At 42.0% G+C, this 27,217-nt stretch overlaps 1 protein-coding gene across 3 annotated transcripts in view; it reads left to right on the top strand.

The window, feature by feature from the left end:
* The window catches only part of RPTOR (regulatory associated protein of MTOR complex 1), a 327,706-nt gene that overhangs the window by 156,573 nt on the left and 143,916 nt on the right, over nucleotides 1-27,217 (top strand). For all 3 annotated transcript variants that reach the window (XM_052657407.1, XM_052657406.1, XM_052657405.1), the window contains one exon: nucleotides 11,536-11,711. In XM_052657407.1, the coding sequence (XP_052513367.1) occupies nucleotides 11,536-11,711 (176 nt within the window). The remainder of the gene's footprint in view (nucleotides 1-11,535; nucleotides 11,712-27,217) is intronic.

The raw sequence follows: 27,217 nt of genomic DNA, 5'->3' as shown, positions 1-27,217 counted from the left end.
TTTTAAAAAATTCTTTCCCTGTCTCCAGTTGGCCAGATTCTTTGTAAATTTACGATACATTTGAACACTTTTATCGGATAGCTGATGACATGAAACTGAAAGAAGCTGGCAGGTAAAATGGTTTGTGCCAGAGTTTTAAAAATAAAGAGGGTAGAAATGATTGAATATAATGCAAGAAAATAGTTACCTGGACCAGAAAGCCTCCAAGTATTAAACATTAACAACAAATATGAGTGACATAAATTTGAAGAGATGATTATCAGCTTTCATGTTCTCCAGAGCACAGTGCTCATGCTGGGAGCAGGAGGTTTACTTATTGTGGACTTCCATCTCAAAGGAAAACTGCAGGTGAAGCAGCAGACGCCTCTGAAAGCACAGAATAAATTACTGCACACAACAGAAACTTCATCAGAGCCAGGAAAGTGCCTGTCACTCAGTCACGTTCTCTACGTTTTTCATTGTGTCATATTGCTTTGCATATTGCTTCAGTTTTCTTTGCTTTCAGTGTTTCTTATTTTAAGGTACATGTTTTTATTTTTACTAAATTAGTATATGCCATAATATTAAAAATTAAATAATACTGAGGGTTTATGGTGAATGAAGTAGTCCCTGGCCCCACACCTCCTTGGCCAAGACTCTGCTATTATAGGGAACCTATTTGAACTGTTTATATTTCTAGTTCCTCTATGAGTATCTCTATAAATGCAAATAATATGCTTATACTACTACTTCTTGATTCATAATGTTTAGGTTATCTCTGGGCTTTCTGCTACCATATAAACCAAAAACAGAATTGCCATGAGTAAATTCTGTTTAAACAATTGGAGAAATTATATAGAACTTAGAGACATGTTACCCCATAGTTTTAAGTCACATTAGTACATTGTAAATTGTGAATTCTAAAGAGAAATTGAAGAGAGTGGATCACTGACTACCCTCTCCTATTTCCCCACTGTCATTTAGTTGTGTCCTTATATTTGGATTCCCTATACTTTCTAACCTTTGCCGTTTGAAATCATATGCTTATGTTTTTATTTCTCTAATAGTTTTGTCAATAATCAGTCCTATCTTCTGGTTTTATTAAGAGGTTCTTAGCTTCTTTGGACTTTCTTTTACCTCTGGACCTTCCCAACCTCTGTCATCTGTACTTTTATGATTATTCTCTAGTCTCTGACCATAATTAACTCCCCATGAGTACATACACTAAGAAGGTATGCCTAAAAAATGACAAATATTAAACTTCAACTCCCTGATTACAACCATGTAAATACTGTTCATTGAATGGCTAACTAGGGTGCTGTGCTTTCCGTTTTTACAATTGTTTGTTTCTTTGATTTTCCTAGAGATTGTCTTTCTTCTTGATTAGATCTTTAGCATTTCCACAGTTCCCAAATTTGCATGGGTAGCATTGAATCTCAAAATATGCCCCTTCCCAAAGTTTCTTCTTCTCCAGCTCTCCACCACCTGCTTCATCAGCTGTTCTAGGCAGGCCTGCTCCAAAACTGTCTTCCTGGGAGTTCTCCTTATTGTTCTCCTGCATGCATCCACTGTTTCCTAGATTCCACCTCTGTCTCTTTTCTCCTTATTTTCTCCTTTGTTCTGCTAGGGCAAATTCTCAAGTAGCAACCTAAGAAAGGATGTATAGGAGTAATCTTTCTCAGACTTGAAGCACTTGCATTTGGACTGCTGTAAGTAATGAAAAATCTCACTTCTGCTTTCTAAACAAGTCGCAATTTGTCATTTTTGCTAGGAACTCTGAGGCAAATGATTTAATTATTCAGCAGTACCATCAGGGAACCAGGCTGTTTTTAGTCTTTCCACTCTGATGTTTTATCCTGATGCTTACAGCACATTCTTCCATTTTGAGGCTAGATGAGGAGGGGAAAGGGAAGAACCCTCACATCTGTCTCTTTGTTACGAAAGCAAGTGAGACCTCTGCTGAATCTCATTGGTTAAAGCTAGGTCATATACGACCCCCTACCCACCCCCCATATGGCATGTGCTATTGTCTTCGTTCTGTCCACACTCATCATGGACAGTTTGGGTGTGGAGTTTTAGACTCTTTTCACTGAACAATCTCACCCTACTTCTTATGGTAGGTGAGAAGGTGTATTTGAGAAGTCTGCCCGGTGGCCTTGTTGTAGCCATCATAAGAGTCCAGAGGTCCAGCTACCTCCATTCATGATAAAAGCCAGAGGAGTATTTATATCCACCATATATATGCAGTATATACGTTGGCAGAGAAAGAGAATCCAGGTTTGGTTTTTTTTGGCATCAACTTTTATCTTGGATATAAAATCTTTGTAGCTCTAAGAGGGACTAAATCTTAAGATGGATTCTCTTTGAAATGGCCTTTGTTAGTTTCTTCATCCGTTAGTTCTGCTCCCAGTAGATACTTCCCATGAGCAGTTATGATCCTTCTCTTCACTGAGGACCACAGTGAAGCAGGGGTCAAGTCTTGGCCTTTCTCTCTCTCTGTGGAGGCAGAGAGGTGAGTTGATGTCCGGTGGTGGGAAAAGGAATGCCCTTCTTTTACAGAGACTGATGGAGCTGTGCTGTGTCCCTGTAAGACTTGCTCCTGAGCGTGACCGTCCTCACTGGTGTGGGGCGGGAGCCCAGACAGTTTCTTGGTGGCAGCCATAGCAGTGGTGGGACAATGTCTTCCCCCAAGGACATTTGACACATTTTGGGTGGGGGGTCTGTTATCGAGGCTCAGGCCATTACTGTGGTGGCATCATTCTCGCCTCTTACTGCCTGTTCACACTTGACAAGGCTTTTCTCACAATACCTCCAAGCGAATCATGTTTTGTTTTTGTTTGGCCATGCCTCATGACTTGCAGAATCTTAGTTTTCTAAGCAGGGGTCGAACCCTTGCACCCTGCAGTGGAAGCGTGGAATCTTAACCACAAGGCCACCAGGGAAGTACTGAGAATCATGTTTTGATCCAATATTTGGTTAACTTCTTAGTGTGACCCGCTTCTGCTGGCTCCAGCAGTAGCATCCAGCAGCTCAGCACCTTGTCCAGCAGAGACTCATTTTCATAGAAACAGGTGTAATCCTGCAGCATCACTGAATTCACAGTGACTTAAATACCCATTTGAAATCCTCTGTTCATTCTGATATATGACATTATCGTCACGTATGTAGTCATCACTGTGACTAAATTTTATGTCAAGTATGTAAACTAATGGTGACAAAAATGTCTAACATCACACTTTAGGTTTCTTCAAAAAATGTTAAATGTGTATCCCATAGAACTAGAGAATTCGTATTTTGAAACCTTGTGGTTCCTTTGCTAGTATTGTAGACAGCACATTGTGTGGATGTCTGTGGAATTTGAAATAGAAGTTAACTCTGTGTTAAGGTTAATATTTATAGTATTACAATGCCTGTCTATGATTTTTGAGTGTCACAAGTTGATTCTAAGGTTATCCGTAGATAAGGAATATGTCTTGATGACTGCTTACTAAATGGAGCTTGTGTCTGTGAATTTGTGAGCATTCTCCATGGACTTGCTGTCGGGATGTTCACGCTACAGAGAAGGGGTCCACCATGCTAACTCTGCAGGGAGCTCAGGCTTGTCCATCTCTAGCTTTCACGTTACAAGTGTTTTCATGTCTCCCATTCTTTCTCTTCTATAGCTTCATAATTACCATTTGTAGGTAGTAGGGAAACAAGAGGTCTGTGATGTGATAACCTTATTTATTTTTTCTTTAAATTTTAATATATGGACTTTAAAAAGATGTCCTTTTTTCTAAGTTACCTCCATTTCCTCCGGTATCAATTTGTGGGTTATTTGGGTTGTATAAATGGGTTATTTGGGTTGTTCTCCCTTCTACAGAAGGCTTATGATGATTCCCTGTTGCTTCTCATATTTAAGAATGAAGGGAGGCTACCCACTGTTGCTGTGTGTCATGGAGGGGCAGGCAGGTGGGAGCTGGCTATCCTGGAGCACGCTTGCCCACAGTCCAGAGAGTATTCTTTCTCTGGGAGCCGGCGACTACACTAGCCACCCTAGTTTCCCCCGGACATATCAGTAACTCTCTTTAGAGAAGAGCACCTCCAGGTGCTTCCTAGGGCGGGGTGGTTGCAGGACACCTGGCTTTAGGACATGGGTGAGCAGAAGGCTGTCCTGATGGCAGGTCTTCAGGTGAGCCTTGTCTTACCCCTGTACCACCTCAGGCTTCAGCAGTGAAGTGCCTCCCCCATTTGCTTCTCTACACACACCCTGGACAGGCCCTTTTTGAAATAAAGGCTGGTCAAGTTCACCCTTCTGTATCTTATACTCTATGTATAGTAAGCTGTAAGAATTCTTAGTAGTGAACATTTCAAAACAAATATCAGTAAGAAACCTATTATCTAGTTGAAACACTCCCCCCTCCACATTTGTAAATTAAGAAAAAATGCTGCCATTTCCACTTTTTATAGGAGAGTGAACCTGTAAGCAAATACAGCAGAAACTCTTTTCATTGGGCTCCACACAGCCACCCTCAGCCCCTCGCTGGAGAAGATGAAGCCATTATGGAAATGATGAGTGGAGGAGGAGGGTGGGCTTCCTAGGGTGCTGGGAGCTGGCTTGCTAACCAGAAAGTGGAAAGTGTCACAGAACAGCACTGATAAGAAAAGCAGCCTCTCGAAGATCAGGACCCTTACTGCCACTGAGAACTGGGAAAAGAGGAGGCCATGCAAGGTGGAAAGGCACCACCAGGGGAGGCCAGAGCACCCGGAGGCCTTAGCTGAGGGACACTGCCTACCTCTATTTGTACAGCCTTTCCTAGTTTGCAGAGCACTTTTACATTTAGTCCAGTCAGCCTGGGCAACAGAATGTACGTCAGGTGTCTCCAGACTCAGCTCCTGTGCACCTTCCCTTTTATGATTTTTATGGGAACAGTTCTTTTCTCTTGGCACCTTGTACTGTTCCTAGTCCTGGAATTTGAAGACTCTGGCTAAAAGAAATGTGATTTCTCTGCATAAAAAATTCAGAAACCCTCACTACTGGTGGTATTAAATGAAATCCGCAGACAAGCAAAGTGTATCATTAGTACAGTCAACTTTAAGGGTGTGACTAAAATTCTACTTCCCTGCACCTGAAATCTTTCTCAGATGACCTCATATAGCAAATTTTTATGCAATTAATTTGACAAAATAATTATGCCTTGTCTCATAGTATCTCTTCTATTGGTGTTGTCTGCTGTATTTATTAAACCTATTATGTAAACCTATCAAGAAAGCTTCATATGAAGTAGCTGTTTAGGAAACATTTACAGATTTGGTCTGATAAATAAATATACATTTGAATAAGCTACCTTTAGTTATCTTCCTTAGATATATCTATGATTGACTGAATATGTTTAATCTTTGATTGATTTGTATGAAAAGTAAAAAGAAATAAAGCAAAAATTATTAACCCAAATCCATGAATATAGTATATTATTGCAGCTATCATAAAACTGAGAGCTTCTCCAAGTTAAGTCTTAAGAGTTTAATGCTGTTTCCTAATTTAGTCTATTTTAAAACATGCCAGAAATCTCTTAATATTTTGGACCACAGATCATGACCAACACCATGGGATATGGGTGCAGGGTGCTGTGGTTCCTGGCAGAACTCATCTGCATGGCCTGACTTCCTATCAGGAGGGCCCCCTCTGTCAGCTGGAGGCCATGGAGATAAAGGCCTGATCTTCTCTCGCAAAGGATCTGTGGTGGCACAGGCCATGGTGCTTCTGGTGGCAACCAGAAAAATGGCAGTACTCAGCTGGGTGATCACAGAGCCATGCACAGGAAGAGGGCAGGCGGGAAGTTACCAGCCCATTTGAGGGGAGGGACAAGAGGGTAAGTGATTTTTCTTAACATTGGGGTCAAAAGCAAGGAAAAGATGTTCATTCTCATTATTCCTCTTCAACAGTGTACAGTAAGACTTTTGCAAGGGGAAAAAACAGAAGGCACAATCCTATCTGCTGAATATCAGTCGCAGAGCTCTAATTGACACTGAACACTCCAACAGCAGCAGCAAAATACACAAGTGTCCATGAAGCATCCATCAAGATAGATCCTGGGTCATAAAGCAAACCTCAACATATTTTAAATAATAGAAATCACACAGGCCTGCTCTTTGACCATAGTAAAATCAACTAGAAGTCAGTGGTAGAAAGACAACAGAAAAATATCAGAAAAAAGAAATTAACCTATAATTGATGGGTTAAAAATCTCAAGGGAAATAAAAGAAAGTACATAAACTGAATGAAAATGAATATATGTTTGAAAACTAAAAATAGAATTAAATTACCATATGATCCAGCAATCCCACTCCTGGACACATATCCAGAAAAACTCTAATTCAGAAAGACACATGCATCCCTATGTTCAAAACAGCACCATTTACAATAGCCAAGACATGGAAGCAGCCTAAATGTTTATTGACAGATGAATGAATAAAGATATGGTATATATACAATAGAATATTACTCAGCCATAAAAAGATGCCATTTATAGCAGCATGGTTCCAACTAGAGATTATCATACTAAGTGAAGTAAATCAGAAAGAGAAAGACAAATACCATATGATATCACTTATATGTGTGTGGATTCTAACCAGTGACACAAACGAACCTATCTATGAAACAGAAACAGACTCGTGGACATGGAAGACAGACGTGGTTCCCAAGGGGTGGGAGGCTGGTGTTAGCAGATGTAAGGTATTATATATAGAACGGACAGACGAGATCCTGCTGTGTAGCACAGAGAACTATACTCAGTATGCTGTGATAAACCGTAGTGGAAAAGAATATAAGAAAAAGAATGTGTGTGTGTGTGTGTATATATATGTGTGTGTGTGTGTGTGTAACTGAATCACTGTGCTGTACAGCAGAAATTAACACAGCATTGTAAGTCAACTATATTTCAATTAAATAAACAGAAAAAGAGAAAAGAAGTGTACAGCCTGTCAGCATTGATAAGATACAGTGAAAGCAATTGAAAGGGAAATTTACAGCACTAGATCTTTATGTTAGAAAATAGGAAAAGTATCAAATGAATAATCTTAAATTCCTGCCTGTCCTAGTCCAGTTGGGCTACTGTAACAAAATACTACAGACTGGGTGGCTTCTAAACAACAGAGGTTGAGTTCTTACAGTCCTGGAGGTTGGACAGACCAAAATCATGGTGCAGCTTGATCAGGTGAGGGCCCTTTTCCTAGTTCATGGCCTGGTCTTCTTGCTGTGTCCTCATGTGGACACAGGGAGCTCTCAGGCTGCTTTTTTGTAAGGACACTAACCTCATTCAGGAGGGCTTCAGCCTTATAAATTAATCACCTCCCAAAGGTCCCACCTTCTTAGCATTGTCACCTTTGGGGGTTAGGATTTCAGCATATGAATTTGGGGAGAACATGTACATTCAGACCATAGCACCGCATCAAGATGGTTAAGTAAGGTAAAATGGTGCAGCCACTTTGGAAAACAGTCTGGCAATTCCTCAAACGTTAAACCTGGAGCTGTAGATGACCCAGTAGTTCCATTCCTAGGTTTGTACCCTGGAGACTTGAAAACATGTGTCCACACAAAAACCTGTACACAGATGTTCAGCAGCATCATTCACAGTAACCCCCAAACGTAAGTTCTCTTTGTGATGTAAAGGATCAGAGAATTTTTGAGTTACCTTCTTTTGGTTGCTTCTCTAAGAGTTAATTGGGGAGAAATTTCGTTGTAATTTCTAACTAAGCATCTTTATTGAGTTATAGAATAATTATACAGCATTTTAGAAACTGATTGCTACAATGAAATAGCTTTGAAACAATGGATGGTCCATTTAGGTAAGCTCTCAGGATAATCATGACAGACTATTACCGTGAAGCATGTTCTTTAGCTGCTCTTTGTGGGGAACATTGGGGGTTTCCCTGTTATCCTTACAAGTCTTCTTGCAACAGAGTGACTCCCTCTGCTCTCTTGACCTAAATTTCAGTTTCCAGCAACTTGTTTCTAAATTATTAATGCTATTTAATATTTGATATATATATAGAATTCAGGCTTTGCAAGTGGTGCTAGTGATGAAGAATCCATCTGCCAGTGCAGGAGATGGAAGAGACATGGGTTCGATCCCTGGGTCAGGAAGATCCTTTGGAATAGAAAATGGCAACCTGGAGCAAGATTCTTGCCTGGAAGATTGCATGGACAGAGGAGACTGGTGGACTACAGTCCGTGGGCCTGCAAAGAGTCAGACACGACTAAGTGACTGACTACACACACACACACACACACACACACACATAGAGATTTATATAAATTATATATTAAAAATTACTACTTCCACTTTTTATCCGCTATTTTAAGTACAGTATCTGGTGCGTGGTAGATGTTCCATTAATATCTTTGAAATGAGCTGGGCAAGCAATACCTGATCTGTTTACAGATCTTAATCTCTCTCTGAACTTTGCAAAAATGTCCACTGTAAGTAGGTGTTACTGAGTTGAGAATAAAAGTTGCTTTAAGCTAGAACTGGAATCATTACCAAGTAGATGTTATTTTCAGAAAGCTGCTTGTTAAAGACGCCTCTGAAATTATTGGTGCTTTTGTCAAGTTGTCTCTTAACATGTATACGTACATGGAGAAAAGAAGCAGCATGACGGCAGAGGTTTATTTAGGAAATGAGAGATTCAGGTGCCCCCCCAGCGACCCCCAGCCCTGCCAGCCGTGCTTCTGGAGCGAGTGATTCCAGGCCTTGTGTGAGCCGTGTGGCCAGCCTTCCCATGAGCTCTGAACGCACGAGCACTACATTATCCACACGTGTGGAAGAGGTAGCAGATGTCTCTCTTGGATCTTGTTGCTGTGTATCGCATTGAGGGTTTTTCTGGATCCTTCCCAAATCCTCCAGAAGGCTCTAGTGAGCTTTTAACGAAGAAAGTTCTCTTGGTGTTTGAGCCTCTGGGTTCCCCAGGAGAAGCCCCTTTGGGTACAAGAACATCTGGGGTGTGCCCTGCAGGGTGAGTGGCGGCTCCCAGCTGGACCAGCTTCTTTACTTGAGTGCCTTTGAAAAGTTCTCTGAATCACTAGTAGTTAGCTTTACATGCAGGCTATTTATTATTCCAGGGATGAATTTCAGTTAAAAGGTCAATATCTTAGATAAATACAAAACCAAAACAATATACAGGAAATAGCTCACCTGTTAAAATAATTTGTTTTTGTTTGTTTTCTTGGGTTAGAAGCTTGAAAAGTGAATTGTTGCTGGAATCCTTTGTTTTGAATGTCATTTTTACAAAATGTTACTGATTCTAATTAACCCCAGTGCAGAGCTCTCATCTGCCTTCTGAGTGCCTAGTGGTGATGACAGGTCTGGTATGAGTCCTTGGGGGACTATTACTGTGTTACCGTACTAAAGATTATCTGCAGCCACACTTAGTGCTTTCTGCCAATAATACACCAGCATACTTGAAGGAGCTTGTTTAAGAAATCAAGGTTTCTATCAATGACCATTTTGAATTGGGAAATTTAGTTTCTAATGGACTTGGGATGAAGATGTTTCTGCGTCGTGTTCCTGTCTCCTGGGCTTCCTCTGCCTCAGGTACTTTGTGAGGCTCCAGGCCAAGTGCCTGTGGACCACGAGGTGCAGCCTCAGGCAGGTCTAACACAGAGGCACTGAGCAGACTTGCTGCCCAACAGCACCGCCTGGCTCTGTCAGGGCATCGGAGCACCGCCTCCACGGAGGACAGCGCATGGACCTCCTGACCCCTGCAGAAGTCCCCTTAAGCCCACTGAGCACCCTTGTCTCTGCTTGGGGCCCTCTGTCTTGGGAGAAAGATGGCCTTGATGTGACAGACTGTTTCACTTCAGAGAGCCTGAGTCTGCAGCTCAGTGAGAGGCAACAGTGAAGGTGGAAGGCCTGCAGCATTTGGGGGCTGTGGCCAGTGGACCTGCTCTTCTGTTCTCAGAAAGTAAATTTACTGTGGAGGCGGATTATAGACAGAGAAGTTGAAACTAGCACGACGGCATTTGAGAATATTGAATCTAGCTTTTATGTAAACAACTCTTTCTTCCTAAGTGGTTTCCTGCAGTCATCTCATCTGTGCCCGTTAGTGGTAATGCTCACGAGATGTATGTGTGTCGGCTTCGGTCCCAGGCCAGCTCCCCAGTGCCCCTTTCACTGTTCAGAGCTGTGCCCTCCGTGCCCCTCCCGGAGCCCGACCCATCGCCGATGTCATCCTCCCCCTGAACCGGGGAGGACATGCTTCCACAGAGCACGCGAGTGGAGCACTTCCGGCAGCCTCCCCTGACTCTGACACATCTGCAGCCTCCACGTCTTTCCGCATGACTCAGGTCTGATGAGCCGCAGACCCACATGGCACCCAGACCCGTCATCCTTCCTAGCGAGTTGTCACAGCAGACCTGGAAACTAATTTCCTGTGTGGAGCAGGTTGCTTCACTGGTGCTATTTTAGATCGTAGCGCCGGAGCCAAGGAGAAGATTAAACGTGATTCTGCCTTCCCTTTTCTCTGTGCTTTAAAAACCCACTCTGGTAATGGTTGTACAATGTGAGTTGTACCTAATGCCACTAACCATACAAACAAAAGGGATAAGATGGTAAGTTTTATATTGTGTGTATTTTGGCACAATAATTTTTAAAAAACCCATTCCTTGAGAAATTGACATTTTTAAGTATACTAGAATTTGATGTGTATTCTGGGCTTGCTATTCCTATAACAGAAGGGGTTATTAATAGAAATACAACTTTTACTGCCTTCTATTTGAGAAATAAAACAAGGTTTTATCAGCATTAATAATGACAACACTTTACATGTCATAATCTGTGGTAGGGATATATGAGTGAACACAGCTTTGTGTGTATAACTTACAAAGTGCACCTGAGCATGCTGTTAGGCCTGGCTCCTGCAGAGCATGCGTGTTAGTGTCATAGGCTTGGTGTGGGTGCAGGAGGCCCCCAGTGGGATGAGGTAGGGGAAACTTCAGCTCAGGACCAGCCTCCCCACCTATGACCAGGACTCGCCCGGTGACTGGCAGTTCCCATCATTTCTTGGGGTCTCAGTTTCCTCATTGTAAAAGATCTTTTAAAATGGAAAGAAAACTTACCTCATGGGAATGTTGTAAAAAGGAAATGAAATAGCAAAGGTGAAAGGAACAGTCATGCAGAGGGGATTCTTAGTAAGGAGCAAAACCTGAGAAGCATAAACATTCTTTTCAAGTTGGGAAACAAGCAAGTAGCCGTCAGCGATTAAAAATTGCACTTTCCTGCCCCATCTGCCCGCCTTGGCGCCATCATCACCTGAAACCCCAGCACCTGGTCTTCATGGAGCTCCCCCGCCTCCAGCCTTTATAACCCAAGAGTCCTTGAATAACGAGTGATTTGGGGCTGGAGCTAACGATCATCTCCAGGAGAGGATCCCACAGCTGGGCCTCTTTTCAGGGGACTTGGCCTGGAACCCCTCAGCCTTAAGCCTCAGTCGACAGGTCCTTTCCTTCGTGTCACATTTCTGGCTTAGTCTCCAGTTGTGGACAACGGCTAAGCCACTCTCCTTCCTGTCCCCCTGCAGGTTGCTGCTATTAACCCAAACCACCCACTGGCCCAGATGCCTTTGCCCCCGTCTATGAAGAACTGCATTCAGCTGGCAGCCTGTGAGGCCAACGAGCTCCTGCCCATGATCCCCGACCTCCCAGCTGACCTGTTCACATCATGCCTCACCACCCCCATCAAAATCGCCCTGCGCTGGTAAGTGGCACCCGCCTCAACTCTCAGCAACCTCACTCGCCCAGGGCTTGCTGTGGGGACCCAATCTACCTGACTCTGGTGGACCAAGTTCCAGGCATGAACTCAGGACCCTGAGTGGATGCTGGGGATGTCCTCTCAGGGCTCAGGATGCGCTTTCCCCCAGGTCAGGTGTGTGCGTGGTTTCTAGGAGCTTCCTCTCCGTATCTTGGCTAACTGAGGTGGTGTCCTCAGTACCAAGGTGGGCCATGCTAGAAAGTGGACTTTCTTTAAAAAAAAAAAAAGCTTCTCTAGTTATAAAATTCTTTGCTTGAGTTGAAGTAGAATATTTCATATTACTTCCCTGCCATCACTCTTTTGAGAAGTTCAAAGCTCTTGTGACTATGACTGAGGAAGTACGTGGGCTATCCCAGGATGGTAGAAGCTGCATGTAAGGCCCTCTGTCCCTGGCAGGACTCTCAGTGGAATGTGTGTGCTTCCTGCCTCCAAGTCCAACTTTCTCCCTTAGACCGTCTTGCTCCCATTTAATATCTGCTTTTCCATTTTATGTTTTGCTGGAAACCATATACACAAAGGTAAGTAGCCCTTGGTGAGCCATAGGCAGGACAATGCAGCCGTGTGGGTTCACCGGACTCTGTGGGGGCTTCTTCCTCAACTTCCTGCCAACTTCCTGTCCTAACCTCACCAGACACACGGGATCCTGGTCCCTTCCCCACAGCCCTAGAGAAAGTACTGAGACAGGAGAGGACTCTAGGGGCAGCAACATGGTGCTCAACCCTTTGGGAGGCCCCTTGAGTGACTAGCCCGGGGCGGGGTGGGACATGAAGTTGCCTCCGGTGGCTGGTTCGAGGAGAACTTGGACTTGCAGCTTTGCCTCTGTTGCAGCGTCGGGTTGACACACAGCACCTGGAAGAGGGCATCTGCCTCCCACTCCACCCCATCCCTCTCAAGTCCCGGCTGTGGGTCTCTCCAGGGAGAAGCCTTTTCTAGCTCAGCTGATTCCTAAGGAGCTAGAGGAGAAGGAGGGGGGTGATGGGCATTGGCCCCGGCTGCCGAGCCCACTCCACAGCTCAGCCCACTCAGACAGGGCCTGACTTCGGCCGCTCCTCCACTGCACCGCAAAAAGCAGAATGCATGTAGCCAAAGTGTACCCCGAGGGACCTCACCCGTGGAAGAAAGAGAGCTGAGCTAGCCTTCTTGTGAGGCAGGACTGTTGTCATCTAGAACAGTCATCAAGTGTGACGGGAGGTGAAGGGAGGAAGACGCGGATAACACAGTGAGACTATGAACCAGGGATGTTGATGTTGAAAAGAATCCCATAGAGACACAGGTGGGAGAACTATGGTGTTTGAAACGAAGGACACAGTGGATGGGATTCCTGCTAGGAGGGGGTGGCTATTGCCTGTTAGCATGTTGGGAGATTACAGCAAGGAGCTGGGCTCCGGGGCAGGCAGCAGAGGGAGAGAGGTGGAAAAGCAGGAGACATGGAGGTAGAAGCTCCCCTGCGGAGAGAGAAGGCGAATGAGGCAGAGCTGGAAATACCTGAAGCCATTGCTGACACTGGCTCCATCCCGAGGCTTCCCCAGTTCATCCCAAGGCTTGAGCTGACAGGAAAGGAGGAAGCAGGGACCTGCCCTCCCGTGAGGCTGAGGCAGCCATTCCCACACTGCCTCAGAGCATCACTCCTTTGCTCCGTGGCCATGCTCCTGCCCTTGACTGTAGGTCTTTTCATTCTTTCATTTGTGAATTTTTCTATTTAATTCTCTATACTCTGTGATCACTGTCAGAAAAGGTTTATGGTGCCATTTAACATGACCTCAGGAAGATCTATGGTCCAGATAGCTCAGGAAGCCGTTCATTTTATTCATTGTCCAAGAAATAATTTACTAAATACCACCAGTGTGCTTAAAACCCATGTTAAGCACTATAGGCAGTGCAAAGAACCATTGCCCTCAAAAATTTATGGTCTCATTGAAGAGACAAGATGTGGCCTGAAAATTCATTATTTAAATGAGTGCTTCCTGCCAGACAAGGAAATCTGAACATTTCAGGCCATCCACGAGCAAGGGTATGGCAATAAGGGCTGTTTGTGTTTCCAGAGGACAGAGGGGCCAAGGGGGTAAGGGAGGACTTCTTGGAAGAGAGGGAAACTGAGTCTGGGTCTGGGCAGATAGTGGGACTTGAAGGGGAACAGAGAACACACAGGCAGGTGACTCCTCATGCACAAACGTGGGTCAGTAGAGGACGGCGTCCAGAGGGATGACATGAGGTCAGAGGGTGGGCTGACATCAGAGGGTCGACTGCCTTGATGTTGGGCTAAGGACCTTGGCTCTTCTAGGTCTGGCAGGGGGAGGCGTTAACGTGGGGAAATGACTTACAAATACTGTTTAAGATAATCCGTGTAAGGATAGGGAGGGATGCCTGGGGATTTCCTGTCATTACTGCTCCAAAGCTGACGGTGCACACCACCTCTGCTCCGGAACCTGGGCTGGGTGCTGTGTCAGAGGGGGCTGTGAGTAGAAGGGCAGGGATGGGTGAGGGAAGCAGCAGGAAGAGCATAGACGGGCCTTCCGCTCTCGCCACTCCCCACTCTGCTGCCAGCACGAGTTGATTCATTTCTCCCCGATGCCCCCTCCACCCAGGCTGCAGCCCTGTGGTCCTCCACCAGTCAGGAGGGCCAGACGTCCCTTCACTGGCAGCTGTGGGTTCTTACCCTAGAGTCAGGCAGCAGGCTTTCACTCCACCGTGATGTGAGGCATTGTCTCGGTACTTACCTGAAATCCTCTTTTGGAGTTAATATATATTTAAATTTTTAAAAGTAAGTATTCAGTAGGAAGCGCAGTGAAAAGCGAATGAAACTAATATGGTTACCATAGAATGGACTTTGAGATCAATACATCACGACTGTGGGTGTTGGTCATCAGATAAGCACTGCCTGGAATGATTAAGCAGAGTCCCAGGTGGGAAGATCTTTTACAATTAACCACCTTCTGCATATTGAGGAATAGAAATTAGATTGAACATAGCATTTCACTGAGTGTTCTTAGCCTGTGAATAGCAATAAACCATATTCATTGGAAGAATTGTCAAGGGAAACGTGTACTTCTTTGTAACAGCTGAGTTAAAGAAAAATACCAGCCTTTTTTTTTCCACATGGAGAAAGGAGACAGTTTGTCAGATAATACTTACTTATATTTTTAGGGTCAAGGATTTCTTAAAAGTCAGTTTAATATTTTCCAATGAAAAGTGGGATATACATTCTTTGTAGAAAATTTACTAAAAAGTGAAAAAGAAGGAAAATGTAAAGATTTTACCATCATTACCACAGTTAGTGTTAACTTTTTGGTTAAAAAGTCTTTTTTTCCTGTGTTTGTATGTTTTTCATTGATGCAATTAGACTGAATTTTCAATTTCAGGTACTTAAACCTTAGCATAACAAACTTATTTATCCTTGACCACTATAAACTCTTGGTAAATGTCATTTGTAGTGATTGCATAACATTTCACTGCATTGATGTTCTGTTTTATTTAACCAAGTATAGGGCTTTAGTAATCCTATTTACTTAGGATTCAGGTATATAAAAGTAGGATAGCTGAAACTAGCTCTAGAACAGCGGTCCATGGACTTTTTCTATGAAGGGCCAGATTTTAAATATTTTAGGCTTTGTGAGCTCAAGGGTCCCAGCTCTATTAACATAGCATGAAAGAATCACAGACAGTATATAAACAAATGAGCATGACATGACAGTATTCCAATAAAACTTTACTTACAAAAGCAAGTAATGGGCCAGATTTGGCCTGGGAATCATAGTTTGCCAACCCTTGCTTTTAATGGAAACAAGGGACTTCCCTAGTAGTCCTGGGACTAAAACTTTGCAGGGGCCCATGTTCAGTCCCTGGTCAGAGCTAGATACTGCCTGCAGCAACTAAGAGCTGGCATGTAATAAATAAAGGATCCCACATATGGCAACAAAGATCAAAGATCCTATGTACTGCAATTAAGACCTGGCACAACCAAATGAATAAATTTAAAAAAAGAAAATGGAACCAGGATTTTACCTAAAAATGATTGCTGCACTTACCTATTTGTCAAGGAACCTGAGCAATAAATAACCTAGGAAAAAGCTTTGCTCAGGAACATTCCTGTATAACTAAGAGGATGGTTTTCACTATACTCATACAAGGCATAGTTGCTAGAGAAAGTTATATGCCTTATAAACAGGATATACCCTTATTTTGTATGTACATAATACATGTATGTATATTTAATGCCAGATGTGCTTATAAATCTTATTTGATGAAGTAGTTGTCAGAATACATCATTCTCTGGTTTTTGTTTCATTTCCTTCTTAATCTTCTTCATTATCAGAAACTGATAATATCAGTAACTCTGAAGTGAGCAATTATATTATTCTCCTCATAAATGATTTCCTTACCATATACTTCCATATAGTATGAGTCCAAGATATGTTTCTTTTTTTCTTTAGGCTGTTCTCTACTTACTAGATTGAATGGCAGAATACATTTTAAATTTTATGGATATATTTGTATGCTCCTGAAATTATAACTCAGTGGTACTTAATTTGCTGTGGGACTTGCTGTTAAATAGATTGATGCCCATCGCATTGTGTGGCATGCAGTTGTATTGTCTGTTAATGAAAATGGCAGACATTATCTCGGATTGAATAGAGGTCAAGAAATGTGTTTCCTTCCTTTCAATTAAATTGAGTAATCTCAAGGAGTTTAAATGTTAATTGCATAGTATTAATGTGTATTTGTCAGCATAGGAAGTCTGGTCTTCATCTTTGCCCAATGAGAGAGGCAGCTGCACAGACACCCTGCCCCGCAGCTGCTCTTGAGGTCCTGCATCGTCCATCCAGCCTGGCCCTTTGCTGTGTCCTGCTTGTCTCACTGCAGGCTCTTGCTTTGTATTTTGTGATACTTGTGGCATTTGCTTTGTATTTTGTCCTGAAGACTCAACCAAGAATCAGTCAGAATTGCTTTCAGAAACATTAATTCTTTCTGGTGTTTGATACTGGGATTCACCATTTATTCTCTGTACTGCTGCTGCTGCTGCTAAGTTGCTTCAGTCGTGTCTGACTCTGTGCGACCCCATAGACGGCAGCCCACCAGGCTCCGCTGTCCCTGAGATTCTTCAGGCAAGAACACTGGAGTGGGTTGCCATTTCCTTCTCCAGTGCATGAAAGTGAAAAGTGAAAATGAAGTCACTCAGTCGTGTCCAACTCCTAGCGACGCCATGGACTGCAGCCCACCAGGCTCTTCCATCCATGGGATTTTCCAGGCAAGAGTACTGGAGTGGGGTGCCATTGCCTTCTCTATATTCTCTGTACAATTTTCTCAAATACAACTTCTCTGCTGGAGAGCAAACTTTCTGCCTACCTATTGAATTGGTGCTTTCTGTTTTGTCATCTTTTTCAGCTTATAAAAACTGAATTAAAATGACTGCCTTATTTCTTATGTTTCAGGGCAGTTGATCTAGATGCATTCATGAATGAAATTGTCTTACCAATTTACTTTGTAGTAATGTCATGCTTTGGGTTGTAGACCTTGTAATAAACTTAATTTGGGATTTAGTTAAACTTTTTTTTTTTTTTAATCCAGAGGCCCTGACATTGTGGCCATAACTGTAATTTGGCCCTGCTGTGTAAAGCCCAGGGGAGCTTCAGGGTAATTTCCAGTCTTTAGGTTATGTAATTTGTCATGCGCCCACTCTGAGGAAAATATTTTTTCTCCCCCAACTAGACGATGTACTCTCATTGTTCCTGTCTCTGACATACACTCAATTAAGATGAATATCATAATGTATTGTAATAGAGCTCCTTTTGAAAAAAGTTGACATGCCGAAACCTGATTTATGCTGCTGAGAAACAAATTGGACCAGACAGGATGGCACAGGCTGCTCACTCCCTCCCCTAAGCTCAGTCCTCGGGCTGCCAGAGAAGAGTAAGATTGATGGGTCCTCCAGCGAGTCCACTCAACGAGTCAGAAACAGTGTGGAGCCCTTGATGGCTGATACTGTTGAGGGTGGGGAGTGGAGCAGGTGAAGACCAGAAGGTGCAGGTGAGGCAGAGGGCGGGTCCTCGGGTGTGCATGTGATCGTTTCCCTCATTGCAGTGGATGGTGCAACTTGCCTGCCATGTCTGGAGCTGAGAGGGAAGGAAATAAACAAGGTTACTACCTCTCCTTTGAAGGAAAATATACGCCTATAAAAATCAAGAGCGCTATACCATAGAAGAGTAATTCAGAGTGGGAATAAGCATACCTGAAGTGATAAGGGAGAATATTGGAACCAGGAAGAAGAAGTATGAAAGATTAGTTGGAGATATGGGTAATTAAAAACATAACTGATGAAGTAAAGAATTTAGGGGGTGAATTGAAAGGTGGCCTTATGAATATTACTAAAGGACAGATTAGAGAACTAGAAGACTGGTGAGGAGTTCCCACCAAAGAGATAGAGGTGGAAAGAATAAATGACCAGAAAGGCAGAAGCAAAGTTTGAATATCTGAGATACTGATCATGAAAATTAAGTATAGGTTTAGGTCTCACTGTGTTAGTGATGACCACCAAAAGAATGGAAATAGAATGTATCATGTTCGCATGAGGAGAGAGAATTTCTTCTCTCCAAAAGAAGGTAGAAAAAAAAAGCAGGGTAAATAGAAAATGTGAAATAAGATGTCTGGAATAAATTTTGAAGTGAAAATGATTAGTTAGTGAGTTGAATTCACCTCTCAAAGGACAGTGATTTTCATGTTGCATAAAAATTATCATGATACAGCATGTATCACAGGATTTGTGTTTAAAACAAAATATTTGAGAGGTTGAAAATCAAAGGGTGAAAGAGGAGAAATAGAAACAAACAAACAAAAAAGCTGGAGGAACAATTTTAATCTGCATCAAAGAAGAATCTGAGATTAAAAAAGTATTAGAAGGACAAAGAAAAATGTTTTATTGTGGTAAAAAGAGTAGACAATCAAGAAGATACTCTGATCGTGGCTTTATATGCATCAAACAATATGGCCTTGAAACATGTAAGATGGGAACCAAAAAGACTGTGGGCAGAAGTGAATAAACCAGGGACGTAGGTGCTGAGACTAAGTACATACAAAGTAAGAAAAATAGTTTAGATTTTTTAAATAGCAGGATTAATTAAGTCTAATAGAGGCATATAGGACCATATACCCAACAAGCAGAGAATGCACATTATTTTTGAGCATAGGTGGACCATTCACAAACAAAAACTGTGTACCAGACTCCAAAGAAAGCTGTAATGATCCCAAAGAACTGATGCCATGTAAAATCTGTTCTCAGACCACCATACAAGAGAGTTGGAGCGTGATAATGAAAAGAAAGAGAAAGTGTTAGTCACTCAGTCGTGTCTGACTCTGTGACCATAGTGCCTGTAGCCCACCAGGCTCCTCTGTCCATGGAATTCTCCAGGCAAGAATATTGGAGTGGGTAGCCAGTCACTTCTCCGAGGGAATCTTCCCAACCCAGGGATCAGACCTGGTCTCCCTGCATCACAGGCAGATTCTTTACCTTCTGAGTCACCAGGGAAGCCCCTTTAAAATGTCTGAGAACTAAAAATCTTATTCTTAAAAAAAAATCCTTAAAGAGGAAATACTTTTTGAAAAATTATGAAATATTCAAAGCTGAATGACAGTACGAGCACAACTTTTCATGTCTGTGAGATGTAGTTAAAGCAAGCTAGGACTGAATACATTTAGTTAGAAAACGAAGATAAAAAAATAAAAGGAAAATCAGATGTTCACTGTAAAGACCCCGAGGGAAATGCAGTAAACAAACAGGAACAGGAAGGAAGGCGGCCCTAAAGATGAAGGCAGCCCTGAGCTGTTCATGGTGTCTCCACTTCCAGAGCCCCTCCGGGTAGTTTCTCTAGAATTTTCCCAGTCAGGAGGAGCAGTCCTAGGGCTCTACGGCTCTTCATACAAATTTTGGACCAGCACTCTCATCCTTAGCTCCTCCTTCAAGTGAGTCTGGTACCTCAGTTTTCATTCTTTCGGAGATTCCCCATTATGACGGTGCTTCTTTTTGGGTTTTCCCCTTGGAGGTTTAGGGCTTCCAGTCTCTCTCTGCTTAGTCGCTACAAATTGCCCAACTCTTGGTTAAAATTTTAAATTATGGTAATAAAAGTAGTTCACAGTTGTTGAACATTATGCTGTACCATTACATGAATCAACTTATTCAGCCCGTGCAGCAAGCCTGTGTGGCATGGCCTACCTTCAGCTCTGCTCTCAAGAGGAGGGAGCTAAGGCTGCATGGTCGTAACTGATAGAGCCAGGATTCAAGCCCTGTCCTGACCCCAGCACTGACACTCCAGATGATCTGTATGATGACTGGCTTCTCATAACCTTCTCTCTTTGTCCTTGTCTTACTCTTTTTCTTGAGATCCGTGTGCATGTTTAATCCAGCATGTTTAAGTTGAGTCATGGGCATTTACTTGGTAAAGGTTGTACAGGGTTCTCCAGCAAATATGCTTAGTGGAGAAACTAGAGATGCACTCTCTTTGACACTGGGAATAAGGCAAGGGTTCTCTCTGGTGGTTTTTCAGTATCAGAAGTCCTGGTCATCAGTAAGACAAGATACAATGTTTATAATTATCCATGTGCAGAGCGGGTCATGGAGAAGGCAATGGCACCCCACTCCAGTACTCTTGCCTGGAAAATCCCATGGATGGAGGAGCCTGGTGGGCTGCAGTCCATGGGGTCGCACAGAGTCGGACACAACTGAAGCGACTTAGCAGCAGCAGCAGCAGAGTGGGTCATATTTCATCAGTTCTAGGATGTACATTTTCATATCTGAACATAGCTGAGATATAGTACCATCTTTTGATAAATAACATGCCTGGTTTGGTTGGCAGCACTTTTTCTTAGCAGTATATAGAAACCGTTAGAAAACCCCACATCAAGATGTGTGCTATAACCTTTCTCATTGCACTGTTTGTGAAATAACTGACTCAGTGTTTATGGATCATGAGCAAAATACCATGTTTGCAATAGGTAAAATTACTGAACTAGGTTTACATGCACCAAAAATAATCTCAAAATCATAATGATGTTAACAGATTTTAATTGGAAAAGTCTAAAATTTACAGTCTAAGCTTTCTCTGTAAGACCAGAAAAAGAGAATCGCATCAAACCCTAAGTAAGTAGAAGAAAGGAAATAAGAAAACAGTAAAAATAAACAAAATAGAAGATACACCAGAGAAACGTGCAAAACCCATGAAAATAGATGAGAGTTTTTGAAAAGTTCAACAAAAATGTTAAACTATAGCTGGAATGGTCAGGAAAAACAAAAGCTATAAATCGCCTGTTTCAGAAATCAAAGAGCATCACTACAGATCCAGCAGGCATTAAAAGGATAGTAACAGAATCGAAAAGTAATGTCTTGGACTGCAAGGAGATCCAATCAGTCCATTCTAAAGGAGATCAGTCCTGGATGTTCTTTGGAAGGAATGATGCTAAAGCTAAAACTCCAGTACTTTGGCCACCTCATTCGAAGAGCTGATTCATTGGTAAAGCCTCTGATGCTGGGAGGAATTGGGGGCAGGAGGAAAAGGGGATGACGGAGGATGAGATGGCTGGATGGCATCACCAACTCAATGGACGTGAGTTTGAGTGAACTCCGGGAGATGGTGATGGACAGGGAGGCCTGGCATGCTGCGATTCATGGGGTCGCAAAGAGTTGGACACGACTGAGCGACTGAACTGAACTGAACAGAATCCTTTAAATATGAAGAGTTTTGTGCTAATAAATTCTATGTGTTAGGTGAAATGGATGAATTTCGTGAAAGACACAGATTAACAAAACCGACACAGAAGAGAAAGAAAATCTGGCTAGTTTATATCTCATAAAGAAATTGAACTCCCTAGTTTTTCCCTCACAAAGAAAAATTCCAAGTCCAGATATCTTTGCTGATGAATTCTAGGGAACATTTAAGAAAGAAATGATACCAATCTTTATACAAACTCTTTCAGAAAATAAGAGGAAGGGGGAACATTTCCTGTCCCATTCTAAGAGGCCAACTTTATCCTGAAAATCAAAGCCAAAGACTCGACAAGAGGAGGAAAAAGAGAATCTGCAGGACAAGATCCCTCATGAACCCAAGTATAAAAAACATTTTTTTAATATTTAAAAAAAATTTTTGACTGTGCCTCATAGGATGGAGATTCTTAGTTCTCTGATCAGGGATCCAACCTGTGCCCCCTGCAGTGGAAGTTTGGAGCTTTAACTGTGGACCACCAGGTTAGTCCCAGTAGCCTGAAGAGTTCTTAACAAAATATTAGCAAATGAAGCCCGACAGTATAGAGAGAGGATGAAGTATTATGATCAAGTAAGGCTTATCTCAGGAATGCAAGGCTTAATGTGAAAATCAATCAACATAATCCATTACATTAGCAGAATAAAGGGAAAAACCTATTTGGTTATTTCAATATATGCATAAAAAGTATTTGACAGAATTTGGCACTGGCTTCATGACAAACTGATTCAGCAAACTGCAAATAGAAGAGAACATTCTCAAGCTCTTAAAAGGCATCTAAGAAAAACTTACAGTTAACATTATAGTTGAAATGGCGAAAGACTAAACACTTTCCCCAGAAGACTGAAAACAAGGCAAAAATGTTCACTCTCACCATTTCTTTCAACATTGTATTGGAAGTCATAGTCAGTGCAGTAAGCTAGAAAAGAATAAAATGGCATGCAGCCTGGCAAAGAAGGAAAAAGATCTCTCCACAGACAGCATGATTATCTACATAGAAAATCATGAGGGACTTCCCTGGTAGTCCAGTGGGTAAGACTCTGTGCTCCCAGCACAGGGGACCTGGGTTCAATCCCTGGTTAAGGACACATGCTGCAGCTAAGAGTGTGAATGCCACAACCAAAGATAGAAGATCCTGTGTGCCATATCTGAGACCCAGTGCAGCCAAAGGAATGAATGAAGAAAGAAAAAAGAAAATCACGAGGTCTTCAAAAAAAGTCACTGGAACTAATAATGCATTTTATCAAGGTTCCAAGATATCAGATCAATACCCTCAAATCAGCTGCATTTCTGTAAAGTAGTAACTAATAGTTGGAAATTGAAATTTTTTAAAAATGCTATTAGCTATGACATCGAAATTCTAGAATATTTGGGGATGAATGTAACAACATATATGCTAGACCTATGCACAAAAACTATAAAACATTACAGAGAAAGACCTAAGTAAATGGAGAATTATACTATGCTTATGGTGTAGAAGACTTAATATTTTAAAATGTTCAGTTCAGTTCAGTCGCTCAGTCATGTCCGACTCTTTGCGACCCCATGAATCGCAGCACGCCAGGCCTCCCTGTCCATCACCAACTCCCAGAGTTCACTCAGACTCACGTCCATCAAGTCCGTGATGCCATCGAGCCATCTCATCCTCAGTCGTCCCCTTCTCCTCCTGCCCCCAATCCCTCCCAGCATCAGAGTCTTTTCCAATGAGTCAACTCTTCACATGAGGTGGCCAAAGTACTGGAGTTTCAGCTTCAGCATCATTCCCTCCAAAGAAATCCCAGGGCTGATCTCCTTCAGAATAGACTGGTTGGATTTCCTTGCAGTCCAAGGGACTCTCAAGAGTCTTCTCCAACACCACGGTTCAAAAGCATCAATTCTTCGACACTCAGTCTTCTTCACGGTCCAACTCTCACATCCATACATGACCACTGGAATGTTAATTCTATCCAAATGTTAATTCTATAGATCCAGTTGATCTATAGATACAGTGCAATATCCCAGTCAAAAATCACTTTTTTGGGGAAGTTGATAAGTTGATTTTAATGTTTATATAGAAATGCAAAGAGTCTAGCTAAAACACTTTTGAAACAGAGATACATGGTTCATTTCAAGATTTAATATAAAGCCACAATAATCTAGACTGTGGTATTGGTGTAAATATAGCCATGTATATCAGTGGAACAGAATGTGGAGTTCAGAAATAGACCCCCACATATATGATCAATTGATTTTGGACAGAGAAACCAGATAGCTCAGTGGAGAAGGGACTGTGTTTTCAACAAATGGTACTGGACCAACTGGCTTTCCTTTCAGGGAAAACAAAAATAAAACCTCTCTCTTACTTTAAACAAAAAAATTAATTTCTGATCTTCTGTATAAAAGACAACTATAAAAATTAAAGATGAAAACATAGGAGAAAGTGTTCATGAGTTCTTACACATACCACAAATAGCACAAGTCATTAAACAATTGATATATTGAGGTTCATTAAAATAAAAACCCCTTTGATAGACACTATTGAAAAAATAAAAAGACAAGCCACAAACTAGTTGAAAAGTTTTACGGTACATGTATTTGAGAGAGACCTGTATCTGGAATATATAAAGAACTGTAAAAACTCAACCATGAGAAGACAACTTAAAGTGGGCAAATGATTGAATAGATGCTTAACAAAGAAGATAGATGAACAGCAAGATAGAGAGATAGACACATGAAAGATGCCCACGTGTTAGCAAGAATGTGGAGTAACTGGAATGTTGTTACATTGCTGTTGGAATCCAAATAGTACAGCTACTTTAGAAAATAGTATGGCCATTTTTAATAACTTTAGATACACACACAGCATTGTTGTTGTTTTAGTCACTGTGTCTGCTTCTTGTAACCCCATGGACTAGCCTGTCAGGCTCCTCTGTCCATGGGATTTCCCAGGCAAGAATACTGGAGTGGGTTGCCATTTCCTGCTCAAGGGGATCTTCCCCATCCAGTGATGAAACCCGTGTCTCCTGCTTGGCAGGTGGACTCTTTACCACTGAGCCACCAGGGAAGCATACAGCCCACCAATTCTTCTATATATTTACCCAGGAGGAATGAAAACATGTGTCCACACCAAGATGTGCAATGAATGGTCAGAGTTTTGTTCGCAGTATCTGAAACCTAGAAACAGCCCAGAGAGATGTTCATCCATGGGTGAATGGGCCAATTTAGGGACATACACTTAGTGTATTATTGCTTGCCAATAAAGAACATGCTCTCAATATAACGTGAATAAGTCACTGCTTAAAAGAAGATAAGCCCAAAAGAGTACATAGTTTATAATTTTGTGATGTTCTCAGTGTGAACTATAGCGAGAGAAAGCAGATCTGAACTTGCTGGAGAGAGACAAAGGATGGGCTGGACAGCGCTTTAGGGTGATGGAAATATCCTGTGAGGGGATGAGAGTGGTTGGTTGCACAAACATACATTTGTCAAATGCTTCCAATTATAATCTGAAATGGGTGCATTTTACTGTATGTAAATTGCACCTCATTGAAGTTGATTTAAATGTTTTTAAATGCATAATATTGGGTAAAAAATAAAAAATACAATACTTTTTTTGTAAACACCAACATAGTATAAATAAGTTTGCAAGTTTGCACATATACTTAAAATATGGAAGGGCATACATTAAATAGATTTGGGTGGGTGCCTGTGGAGCTTGAGATAGGTTGGGGAAGTAGGGAAGAAAACAGCAATACAAAAGAGGTGTACACCTGTGATGATTTGTTCCACTGGTATGGAACTGTGAACAGCCTTCTGGACAGCTGACATCTTAGAAAGTTCACATATATGAATTGTACTGGGAAGACCACCCTTTGCAAGATACCACGATTTTAAAATCATGTCTCCTTTTCTTTCTTTTAAATATCAGATGTCATTGTTAAAATGTTGTCTCAAGGCTCAATGTAATCGATAATGGTAAAAAGCTAAGAAATAGTGTTTGCAGAATTACTGTCTAAATACTGACAAATTTGACCAGATTTTAATGGACTTTCCTTGTGGTCCAGTGGTTGAGACTTTGCCTTGCAATACAGGGGGTGCAGGCTCAATCCCTGGTGGGGGAGCTAAGATCCCACATGCCACGGAGCTAAAAAACCAGAACATAAAAGCAATATTGTAAAAAATTCAATAAAGAATTTAAAAAATGGTCCACATCAAAAAAATCTTTAAAAAAAATTTTAGGCACATAGGGCCTTTTGAAAATCATCTTATTTCCCTAAGGAAAAATATTAAGTAAATTTTTCTTTGAAGGGCAAGTTGCCTTTTTATTTTTGTTCACGTTGGGGCTTATTTCAGTTCAGTTCAGTTGCTCAGCCGTGTCTGACTCTGCGACCTCATGGACTGCAGCATGCCAGGCTTCCCTGTCCATCACCAACTCCCAGAGCTTGCTCAGACTCACGTCCATCGAGTTGGTGATACCATCCATCTTATCCTCTGTCGTCATGCCATCCAACCATTTTATCCTCTGTCATCTCCTTCTCCTGCTTTCAGTCTTTCCCGGCATCAGGGTCTTTTCCAGTCAGTTCTTCACATCAGGTGGCCAAAGTGTTGGAGCTTCAGCATCAGTCCTTCTAGTGAATATTCAGGACCGATTTCCTTTAGGATTGACTGGTTTGATCTTGCAGTCCAAGGGACTCTCAAGATCTCCAACACCACAGTTCAAAAGCATGGATTCTTCGGTGCTCAGCTTTCTTTATGGTCCAACTCTCACATCCATACTGGCTTATATTCTTCCTTCTTCTCCAGTGTTTACCTAACAAGAGTATGTGGAATGTGTTATCTCAAACGGATCTCATTAGGCAGTTCAGTGAGTCCAAGAGTCTTTTGTGAGAGTTTGAACACATCAGTATGTAACGTGTGTGGAAGACTTGAGGGGAGCAAGTGTGAACAGAATATTCTTTTAACAGAACAGCACTGTTCAGGAGAGAATAAAGACTATATGCAGTTCAGCTCACAGTGGGGGTCTTACAGCCACCGAGTTATTAATATAATTCCAGGAAATCAACTTTGGATGAAATGATGCTCATAAAATAACATTCCACCCCCTCCAGCCTCCCTCCCTCCTGGTCCTCCTGATGATCAGCAGCCAATGGGAACAAAGTCATTTGTCGTCTGCTGGTTTGATACCATCATCACTATGTTCCAAATTAGTTTTAATCCCTGTTTGAAACCATACCTGCAGAGCAACTGAATTATATCCCTTTTTATAAAACAATTACTTGTTAACTATTTATTTGCTTATTTGTATCTTCTTATTAAATTTCTGGGCATTTTAACCAGTACTTTGACTTATCTGATTTGTGTGCCTAAGGATGCAAAATTAGTAACATTAAATCCCGTTGCTTCAAAGATGGTTAATGTATACAGCTGCATACTTAACAGCACACCTTCATGACCTTTATGGAATTTAAAAAAGCAATCCCTTGGTGCTGAACTAGACAGTATATTGCATGAACCAATTTCATTCTCATTTTACTTGTGCTGAGATGAAATGGATGATTCCTCTTAAATAGCATCATGTTTTGAATAACAGAACCATGTGACCATGTAAAACCCCTGCAGATAGTAGCATAGTGACCCCATCATTGTGTGTGTGTGTTAGTCCCTCAGTCGTGTCTGACTCCTTGCGACCCCGTGGACTGTAGCCTGCCAGGCTCCTCTGTCCAAGGAATT

The sequence above is a fragment of the Budorcas taxicolor genome, chromosome 19 (assembly GCF_023091745.1).
Source record: "Budorcas taxicolor isolate Tak-1 chromosome 19, Takin1.1, whole genome shotgun sequence".
In the NCBI taxonomy this organism is placed as follows: Eukaryota; Metazoa; Chordata; class Mammalia; order Artiodactyla; family Bovidae; genus Budorcas; species Budorcas taxicolor.
The sequence above is the reverse complement of the archived record's forward strand: the minus strand, read 5'-3'. Positions and strand labels throughout refer to the sequence as shown.